This window comes from Periophthalmus magnuspinnatus, chromosome 13 (genome assembly GCF_009829125.3).
Source record: "Periophthalmus magnuspinnatus isolate fPerMag1 chromosome 13, fPerMag1.2.pri, whole genome shotgun sequence".
Classification (NCBI taxonomy): Eukaryota; Metazoa; Chordata; class Actinopteri; order Gobiiformes; family Gobiidae; genus Periophthalmus; species Periophthalmus magnuspinnatus.
The window spans coordinates 31,358,616-31,369,668 of record NC_047138.1 but is presented as its reverse complement, the minus strand read 5'-3'; the positions used below and the strand labels follow the sequence as shown (position 1 = coordinate 31,369,668).

The following is an 11,053-nucleotide window of genomic DNA, read 5'->3' as shown; positions in this document are numbered from 1 at the left end:
GAAGAGAGAGAGACAAGAGCGAGTAAGGAGAGACAGAAGAGAGAGAAGAGACAGAGAGATAGGAGAGAGAGAGAAAGAGAGGAGAGAAGGGAGAGAGACAGAGAGAGAGAGCGAGAGGAGGAAGCGTCTCGGGAGTTCCCCACGCGCTCGGCTGAGGCTGAGTGTTTCCACGGTAACGGACTGATTTAAACCCGGTTCATTAAAGAAACGATTCTGAGCCTCGTCGACTCCAACAGTGACAGAAGCAGATTAAATGAGGCTAAAGACGATCTGAGTCTGCATGTTCTGCCTGTGTCTGTGCACTCCACAGTAATCCTCCAGGCGGGTACTCTGGCCCAGGTTTAACCCAGACACACTGAGGACGGGTCAAATGCAGACCCAGCTCCTTGTCCTCAGGAGCCCAGGGTCACACCTGTGGGTCAGTCACAGTCACTCATGTGTGTGTGTGTATGTCGGGGTGTGTAGGGGGGTGTGGGTGTGTGTGTGCGTGTAGGGGTGTGTGTATGTGTGTGTGTATGTGTGTGTGTGTGTAAGTGTTTGTATGTGTGTGTGTGTACCGACTTATATGTGGTTTTTTTCTTCATTTTTATGCCTTTTTTCTCTGGAGTAGGGATGGGGCGATGTCGCTAATCGTGATAAAAAAAAGTCCACAATTAATGGTTTGTGGCATTTTTAATACTCGTGATGATCACACACAGTTATATCACCTTCACAGCACCAGACTCACTTTACTAGTTTAAAATGTGTAGATGTTAGTTGTGGTGTTTGTCCACCAGGGGGCGCTCTGTCATAGCGGCGACACTTGTTTGCGTCTGTGCCTGTTCTGAACTGGGGATGGTGGCTCGTGGCTCGTGGCTCGTGGCTCGTGAGCAGTGGATCTGGAGCCCGATGACTCCACACATTTATATCCTAAACTCAAGAAGGTGAAGTCTGATATGTGGAATTATTATGGATTTGAAAAATAAGACCAACGAGATGAGCCACCGGATCTGCAGGAAAAAAAAAGATACGGCTCTGACGGCAAACGCCAGCAACTTAAACGAGCAACTAACGCGCACATTTACGACACAAACATCTGCATCGTTTGACAAACTTGAGCCGAAAATCTCCATCGTAAGTAACACGCCGCGAGAAATACACGACTGAATGTGGTTTGTGTCCGTTTGGATTTGTGTGAATAATGGTACGTCTTTGTGTCGACTTTGCTATCGCTAGGTTAGCACTAGCTGAACAGCATTTGGCACAGCTGATTGCACAGTTTGCTGCAGCGTGAATCGTGAATTAATCTGAACCTATAACCTCCCCCATGTGCACAGATGAGACGCTGTGTGAACATCTTATATTTTTACCTGCAGTAACACAAACTGCAGAATAAAACAACTTTCGCAACTTTCACCGTCTGTTTAGAGAAAACTGTGACAGGTGATACGTCGTTGTGTTCCTCTGCTCATTGGCTGTAAGGGGAAAATGTCACTAAACGTGTGAAATGTAACTGCTTGATTCTAAAAGGGGGAGAGTGTAAACTTTCATCTGTAGCACTGATTCACTGTCTGGGGCTCCGGTAACCCACAACCCCCACCTTACAGAACAACACTGGTGTCAGTCAGAAGCTAAGACGTGTGTTTAGCGCTGAGGAACAAAGTTGGTGCTGTCAGAAGTTTATTATGTCTGAAATCGACAGAAAAAATGCAAAAAAAGTGACAGAGCAGATTTCATGTTTGGAATAATTGCAGCAGATTGGACATGGAGGATCTTATTTGTGGACATAATTTCTTGACTGGATTATATTCTCTGGACCTTTACGGAACAAATGAGACCAACTTTGTGTGAATATGTTGATGTTTGACAGAACCAGAGCCTCAAAGGTAAGTGAAGTCCAGATTCACATTTTTGACTTTTCTGTAAAAACGTCTTTCCTGTCAGCACTGTGGTGATTCGAGGTGTAAATGTTTGGAATATTTGGAAAAACGAGCGCCGTAGCTTTTATTTAATGTGTAGCTTGTGTGTGTGATGCAGTTGTGTATGTGCGTTGCTGTAAAGTTGTAAAATAGGCCCGGGCGGAACATTAATAAGTTAATAATTATCGTGATAATATCGTTAATAATGATTATTTTGGTCACAATAATCGTGAGTCTAAATTTTAATATCGTCCCATCCCTACAGTGTGTATTATCAGTGTGTGAGTGTGTATGTATTATGTGTGTGTGTATGCGTGAGTGTGTATTATGTGTGTGTGTATGTGTGTGTTTGTGTATTATGTGTGTGTGTGTGTGTGTTTGTGTTGATGGATGAGTTTAATCTTTCTCTTCTCTCTTTGCGCTCGACGCTGCTGTGTGTCCATCTGTATAAGTGTGTGTATAAGTGTGTGTGTATGAGTGTGTCTGTCTGTATGAGTGCGTCGGGGTGTGTGTGTGTGTGTGTGTGTGTATGAGCGTGTGTGTGTGTCTTTTATTGCTGTTTATTCTCTGAACAAATCAGGACCAGTGTTTATCTGGATAATAAACATGTCACAGTGAAGTCTGCAGCAGAGGAGCAGTTTATGAACTGATCAGACAAGAGAGAGGAGCAGACAGGAGGAGAGAGGAGGAGACAGGAGGAGACAGGAGGAGAGAGGAGCAGAGAGGAGGAGAGAGGAGCAGACAGGAGGAGAGAGGAGCAGAGAGGAGGAGAGAGGAGGAGAGAGGAGCAGAGAGGAGGAGAGAGGAGGAGAGAGGAGCAGAGAGGAGCAGACAGGAGGAGACAGGAGCAGAGAGGAGGAGAGAGGAGGAGAGAGGAGGAGACAGGAGGAGAGAGGAGCAGAGAGGAGGAGAGAGGAGGAGACAGGAGCAGAGAGGAGGAGAGAGGAGGAGACAGGAGGAGACAGGAGGAGAGAGGAGGAGACAGGAGGAGAGAGGAGGAGAGAGGAGCAGAGAGGAGCAGACAGGAGGAGACAGGAGCAGAGAGGAGGAGAGAGGAGGAGAGAGGAGCAGAGAGGAGGAGAGAGGAGGAGACAGGAGGAGAGAGGAGGAGAGAGGAGCAGAGAGGAGCAGACAGGAGGAGACAGGAGCAGAGAGGAGGAGAGAGGAGGAGAGAGGAGGAGACAGGAGGAGAGAGGAGCAGAGAGGAGGAGAGAGGAGGAGACAGGAGCAGAGAGGAGGAGAGAGGAGGAGACAGGAGGAGACAGGAGGAGAGAGGAGCAGACAGGAGGAGAGAGGAGCAGAGAGGAGCAGACAGGAGGAGACAGGAGCAGAGAGGAGGAGAGAGGAGGAGAGAGGAGGAGAGAGGAGGAGACAGGAGCAGACAGGAGGAGAGAGGAGGAGAGAGGAGCAGACAGGAGCAGACAGGAGGAGAGAGGAGGAGAGAGGAGCAGACAGGAGCAGAGAGGAGCAGTAATAACACTCTGGATGTAGCTCCTGTCACATACTCCGTGTCAGTCGTTCACTGGTGTAAGACACGATTATAGTCACAGCTGCCCTGGGGCAGACTGACAGACGTGAGGCTGCCCATCTGCACCGTCGGCCCTGCAACCACCAACACACACACTAGAGCCGTCAAATGTACAAAATCAGACATTAATCAAGACTAAACCTGGTACTGAAACTACACAAAAGTCCCAATCTGTTTATACTGATGTGTCTCTGTATAAGACACAGACCAGTGTGCACCTGGTTTAACCACTGAGCCTGCAGTTTGGTCCTGGTTTAGTCCTGGTTTAGTCCTGGTTTAGTCCTGGTTTAGTCCTGGTTTAGTCTCAGTTCAGTCCCGGTTTAGTCCTGGTTTAGTCCAGTTTTAGACCTGGTTTAGTCCTGGTTTAGTCCTGGTTCAGTCCTGGTTTAGTCCAGTTTTAGACCTGGTTTAGTCCTGCTTTAGTCCTGGTTTAGTCCAGTTTTAGACCTGGTTTAGTCCTGGTTTAGTCCTGTTTTAGTCCTGCTTTAGTTCTATAAATATCTCTTTTAAGCAGTACATGATGAATCCTCTGCATCTAAAGTGTGACTCACCCACCAGACGGGACGTAGTAACAGCCCATTCACAGGAATCTAACCCACAACCTCCCTCCCAGACAGGCTAACCACTCTGCCACAGCAGCACTGCACTCAGAGACATCAGGAGTCGAACCCACGACCTCCTGGTGAGAGGGAGGAGGCAGGATAATCCTTTATAGATCGTTTGCTCGTTCTCACGGCCCGGGGTCTATTTTTACCTGGACGTGGGAGGAGAAGAGGGAGGGGGGGGGGGGGGGGGGCGGCGGGGGGTAGGGGGGGTGCAGAGGTCAAGAGGTCATCTGTGTCGCCATGGTGACCACATCCGTATCTTTTCCAGCGCGTTAGGCCGAGGTGAAGTAACACCACCATCAGCATTCGACCTGGTTCTGCGACTTTAAGATCCATTTAAAACTGTTGTATTAAAGCTGCACTGTGTAACTTTACTGACATGAGTTTATCACCTGCTCGTCTCCATAGAGATGTTATAGCTTTGTCTAAAATGTTCCACAGTATTGCATTAAACTTGAACTGTCTCCATAGCGTTTATTCAGTTACAGTGGTTGTATGGCTAAGGAATACCCTGAAAAACATGTTGTAATAAATGTGAGTGGGGTCGCCTCTCCACAGATCTGACCTGTAGCTCGCGCGTCTCCATGGAGATAGGTATGTAGGTCATTTTAAACAGTCTGCAGTGGTCCAAAGTAACTCCTCGCTTATCTTGTGTTCTGAGCATCCTAATTACTCACCAAGATGACTTCATAAGCACTTTTATAAGCAGAGGTTTGTAAATACTAGCATGCTAACAGCGCACTTCCTGATTCTTATACAATGCATCTGCGCTGGGGTGAGACACTTTTTACCATTAAATCGAACACTCAGGTCCAGGGCTTTCGTCTGATTGGCCGATAGACTGTAGTGATGTCACGAGGCGCTGAGTAAAAGTTCCAGAATGAATCTTTAATATGAATGAAAGGCTCAAGAACAGAGGATAAAAGAGGATAATAAGAGAGTGAGTCACAGGAACAAGGACGAGAGGAGGAGGAGGAGAGAGGGAGAAGAGAGAGAGGAGCAGAGAGGGAGGAGGAGAGAGGGAGAAGAGAGGAGGAGGCGACAGAGAGAGAGACAGAGGGAGGAGGAGGAGGAGGAGAGAGGGAGAAGAGAGAGAGGAGCAGAGAGGGAGGAGGAGAGAGGGAGAAGAGAGGAGGAGGTGACAGAGAGAGAGACAGAGAGGGAGGAGAGAGGAGTGAGAGAGAGGAGGAGAGAGAGGAGAGGGAGGAGAGAGAAGGAGCGAGAGAGAGGAGGAGAGAGGGAGAAGAGAGGAGGAGGTGACAGAGAGAGAGACAGAGAGGGGAGGAGAGAGAAGGAGTGAGAGAGAGGAGGAGAGAGAGGAGAGGGAGGAGAGAGAAGGAGTGAGAGAGAGGAGGAGAGAGAGGAGAGGGAGGAGAGAGAAGGAGCGAGAGAGAGGAGGAGAGAGAGGAGGAGAGAGGGAGAAGAGAGGAGGAGAGGGAGGAGAGAGAAGGAGCGAAAGAGAGGAGGAGAGAGAGGAGAGGGAGGAGGGAGAAGGAGCGAGAGCAAGGAGGACAGAGGGAGAGAGGAGGAGAGGGAGGAGAGAGAAGGAGCGAGAGAGAGGAGGAGAGAGGGAGAAGAGAGGAGGAGGTGACAGAGAGAGAGACAGAGAGGGGAGGAGGAGAGGAGAGAGAGAGGAGAGAGAGGAGAGAGAGGAGACAGAGTGAGAGGAGGAGAGGAAATGAGAGAGGGGGAGGAGGAGCGAGGATGAAAGGGAGGAGAGGGAGGAGAGATAGAGGGGGAGAGTCACAGTTCTTTGTTGAATGTGAGGAGAGTAAAAGTTTAATGGTGTCAGAGCGACCTCGCCCTGAGCGAAGGGATTAGCCGCTAATGCTAACAGTGCTAACAGCGCTAACAGTGATGCTAACTTCAGGATTAGCTCCATGTTTGACTGGGAGGAACACAGCGACTTTAGTATGACACTTTTATTCAAATACACTGCACTGAACTCTTCTGGTGTGGCGTCTCTATGGAAACCCCTGGAATGTTTCACAGTGTGGCTTTAACCTCATATATCTTGCATTTATTAAAGGAGCATTAAGTAACATTTGTAGAGAAGAGTCGAGCTTGTTAACCTGGCTCTCTGCAGACTCATGAGCAGCGTCTGAGTTAAACACATCATCGATCTGAACGCAAATCGATCAGAACCTGATTGGAGCGTTCAAACCGACGCTTCACTCTGATTGGTCGAGAAAAAAAAATCTAACTTTAAATTAAATCCAGTTTAGAGAAAAGTCCTGACGTCTTTCCCTCCACAAAAGCTCAAAGTTCTTCTTCTTCTGCACATCTCAGACTAAACAAACAGCTCCGGTATCTGTCAGCGCCGCCATCTTTGTTTTGGTTCGTTCGACGCTGGCTCCGCCCAAACCTCAGCGCCGCTCTGTGATTGGTCCGTTTCCTGTCACACGTAAACGCTTCAGTCGGAGCCGAACGAGACGGATTCTCAAGAGTTTGTGCCTAAATGGTGAGACTGCCACCTGCTGTTCGTCTCCGGAGATGTTACTGTTTTGACTGAAATGTTCCAGTATGGCATTAAACCGATCTCCATGGAGACGAGCAGGTTTCAACCACTACGGCGAGTTTACACATCAGATCTGTGGAGAGGTTGTCCGGCTCACGTTTATCGAGGCAAACAGAATAGATGGAAGATGGACAGACGAGGCGTTAGCATCTCCATGGAGACGAGGAAAAGTGACAGAGGGAACATTTAAATGACAGGACCGGCTGTACAAGCACCATCTGCAGAAAGAAGAAGACGACCTGACACATGACGTCACTGATGGAGAGAGAGAGGGAGAGAGGAGGTGTGGAGAGAGGGATGAGAGAGAGAGAGGAGGTGCGGAGAGAGGGATGAGAGAGGAAGGAAGGAGAGAGAGAACAAGAAGGAGTGAAAAAGAGACAGAAGGGAGGAGAAACAAAGGGAGACAGGGAGGAAGGGAGGTAAGAGAAAGAGGGAAGAGGAGAGAGACAGAGAAGGAGAGAAGGAGAGAAGGAGGGGGGGAGATGGGGGGGTCTGTTTCTAAATTTATCGTTTTTCTGGGAAGTGCGTTTAGTCTCTGAATCCTGCGTTTCCATGGAGACGACTCTGACAGGGAGACCTGATCTGACGTGTGGACTCAACGAGACCCTGGTTTAGACCTGGTTTAGACCTGGTTTAGACCTGGTTTAGTCCTAGTTTAGACCTGGATTAGACCTGGTTTAGACCTGGTTTAGTCCCGGTTCAGACCTGGTTTAGACCTGGTTTAGACCTGGTTTAGTCCCGGTTCAGACCTGGTTTAGACCTGGTTTAGACCTGGTTTAGACCTGGTTTAGACCTGGTTTAGTCCTGGTTTAGTCCTGGTTTAGACCTGGTTTAGACCTGGTTTAGTCCTGGTTTAGTCCTGGTTTAGACCTGGATTAGTCCCGGTTTAGACCTGGTTTAGACCCGGTTTAGACCCGGTTTAGACCCGGTTTAGACCTGGTTTAGACCTGGTTTAGACCTGGTTTAGACCTGGTTTAGTCCTGGTTTAGACCTGGTTTAGACCTGGTTTAGTCCTCACAGTTTAATTCGGCTCGACACCACTGATTTTAAAATCATAGTGATAATTAAAAACACTCACACTTTTTTGCTTTCACATTCTTTGATAATGTCCCTATTTGAACCCTCCTCATGTTTAGCTGTACGAGTCTGTACGAGGCTCCGCCCACACATCTACATCACCCATGCTCCATACGACAACTCTACATAAATATACAAAACCATGATACAAAACTGTGCACTACGACTTCACAAACCTGATGTGATGTGCAGTAGTTTCATTAGTGTGATGCAGCTGATTGTGTTGTGACAGTGCTCTGAAGGGGGAGGGGCTTAGCACAGAGAGCAAATGGAATAGAGACTTACAGCGGCAAAAAAAAAAAAAATCAAAATAAACAAAAATAGCCTTTTGGCTAATTCTGGTGCATTTGCAGCAATGCTAATAATGTCCCTGTCAAATAAACCAAGACATAAATAAACAAACATCATAGTTCGTTGTTTTGGGTTAATTTAGCATTTTCAAAACAATAAAAGAAACATGGGGATATAAATATGTGATGTTTCACAGTTAATACGCCACAGAAGTAAATACCTCCTCTTTAATACCCCGTAGAAGTAAATACTCCTCTTTAAAGTCCTCTCATCAATAATCTCGTTCCTAACTTCTCCTTCCAGACTAAACCTGTCAGGAGTTCATTAGCACGGCGCTAACACCAGCGCTAACACGGCACATCGTTAGCACGTCGACCTTTACCAAGAGCTCCTCAAACTCAGGAGATCAGACCGGTTCAGGAAGGATTCAAACCAGATCTGAAGACTACACAGGACTACACAGGACTACACAGTACTACACAGTACTACACAGTACTACACAGTACTACACAGTACTACACAGTACTACACAGTACTACACAGTACTACACAGTACTACACAGGAGACTACATTTCCCATGAGGCCACAGTTTAATGACATCACAGTTAAAATAATTTCCCTGTGATTTAGTGATTTTATTCCCAGAGTTAGAAGTACAAGAAGTAAATGTTCATATTAACTCTACATGATCCTGGGATTTTTATTTCACTTTTGTGTCTGTAAATCAAGATCTGAACATTAATAACAGACAAATCAGGTCCTTCTGTCCCCGAGGTCGCTCCTGTTAGCGTTAGCAACAGGTTTGATTGACAGCGTTGCCAGGATACAGTACACTGAAGTAACAATAGCAGTAGCACAAGTACTAAAAGCAATAAGAGGAAGTAGAAGTAACAGTTAAAGAAGCAGAGTAATGTCATGCAGTAGTAGTAGTAGTAGTAGTAGTAATAGTAGTAGTAGTAGTAGTAATAGTAGTAATAATAATAATAAATCTAGATTCAGGTAAATTTGTGAAATGAGAAAATTGTCAAAACTTTTAAACTTTTTACAAACCAAATAATCTGTGAATAGAGAATCTACTGCACCAGAATGAACCAACCACTGAAGAAGAGTGAAAAAAAGAGAACAAAAGAGAAAAGAGGAGAGGAAGAGAAGAGAAAGAGAGGGGGAGGCAGAAACGATAGAGACGGTGAAAGTAAAGGAGGATGAGGGAGAGAGGGGATCAGAGGAGAGAGAAGACTGGAGAGGAAGATGCAGGAAAGAGAGGGAGAAGAGAGAGAGAAGGAGGAATAGAGAGAGAAAGGGGTAGACAGGGAGAGAGGGACGGGGAGAGGGAGGAGAGGTTTGGAGGACTCCACTGAGACTGTGGATGAGTCACTGCTGTTTCTCTGAAAAGGATCTGATAAAACTAAACCAGGACTAAACCAGGACTAAACCAGGACTAAACCAGGACTAAACCGGGACTAAACCAGGACTGAACCGAGACTAAACCAGGACTAAACCAGGACTAAACCAGGACTGAACCGGGACTAAAACATGTCCAGACTTTACTCATGGTTTAACACACGGTTCTTAAACTTTTCAAGTCTCACTTTTTCCATCAGTGGCAGAGGGCAACACTTTTTCAACAGAAAGTGACTTCTAACCATTGTATGGAGTTTAAAAACACAGTGGAGCACTTCCTGTATCACCACATGATGACATCACAAGGTGGAACAGAGTGTTTTCAGTTTGAGGGAAGAACTCCGCCTAAATGTGCAGGTCTGTGTGTTAAACATGTGAAAGAAACAAAACACAACTCCAGGTCTGATTGAGATGTGGAAACATCATGAGCACAGAGTGACACAGGCCCTTTAACCCTGCTTGCGGCTGCAGACGGAGCTGCTCATTTAGTCTGACAAATGAATCACTGTAAAAGTGACACAGGCCGAGGACGAGAAGAACAAGCAACAGTTTATTTACACCCGATCACTGCAGTTTGCGTGTTCTCTGTGTGTGTGTGGAGTTTGTGTGTTCTCACTGTGTAGTAGTAGTAGTAGTAGTAGTAGTAGTAGTAGTAGTAGTAGTAGTAGTAGTAGTAGTAGTAGTAGTAGTAGTACTTACAGCACAGGGCGATGATGTGGCTGCTGTCTTCGTGGACAAACTTCTTGGTCACAGACTCCTCCATGATCTGCTTCACCTGAAACACATCACAAATAAGGATCATAACCAGGACTAAACCAGGACTAAACCAGGACTAAACCAGGACTAAACCAGGACTAAACCAGGACTAAACCAGGACTAAACCAGGACTAAACCAGGACTAAACCAGGACTAAACCAGGACTAAACCAGGACTAAACCAGGACTAAACCAGGACTGAACCAGGACTAAACCAGGACTAGACCGGGTTTCGTTCTGTGTTTGTCCTCATGATCAGTTCATTATTGATTTTTTTGTTTATTTTTAGAGGGAAAATTCTATTTAATGCTCTGGTGACTCCTCATGTTCCCCTGTGTGTCAGATGCCCTCCCATCATCCTCTTCCCCTCTCTGTTCAGTCTGCCTCCCTCTCCCCTCCCTCCCTCCCTCTCTCTCCCCCTTCGCTTCCTTTCCTCCCTCTCTCTACCCCCTTTTTCTCCCTCCCTCTCTCCCTTCTCTCTTCTGACTTCTGTCCCCTCCCTTCTCTCTCTCCTCTCTCTTGCTTTCTCTCTCCCCTTCTTTCTCTCCCTCTCTCTCCTCCCTCCCTTCCCTCTCTCCTTTCTCCTCCCCCTCTCTCTCTTCTTCCCTCCTCTCTCTCCTCCCTCTCTCTCTCTTCTTCCCTCCTCTCTCTTCTTCTCTCCTCTCTCCTCCCCCTCTCTCTTCTTCCCTCCTCTCTCCTCCCTCTCTTCTTCCCTGCTCTCTCTCCTCCCTCTCTTCTTCCCTGCTCTCTCTCCTCCCTCCCCTCTCTTCTTCCCTCCTCTCTTCTCCCTCTCTCTCCTCCTCTCTCCTCCCTCTCTCTCTTCTTCCCTCCCCCTCTCTCTGTTCTTCCCTCCCCTCTCTTCTTCCCTCCTCTCTCTCTCTTCTTCCCTCCCCCTCTCTCTGTTCTTCCCTCCCCTCTCTTCTTCCCTCTTCTCTCTCTCTTCTTCCCTCCTCTCTCCTCCCTCCCCTCTCTTCTTCCC

At 47.2% G+C, this 11,053-nt stretch overlaps 1 protein-coding gene across 1 annotated transcript in view; it reads right to left on the bottom strand.

Moving 5' to 3' along the window:
* sgsm2 (small G protein signaling modulator 2) overlaps positions 1 to 11,053 on the bottom strand; it is a 50,340-nt gene that overhangs the window by 34,303 nt on the left and 4,984 nt on the right. Inside the window, exon 2 of the mRNA XM_055226319.1 lies at positions 10,019 to 10,094. Within this exon, the coding sequence (XP_055082294.1) occupies positions 10,019 to 10,094 (76 nt within the window). The remainder of the gene's footprint in view (positions 1 to 10,018; positions 10,095 to 11,053) is intronic.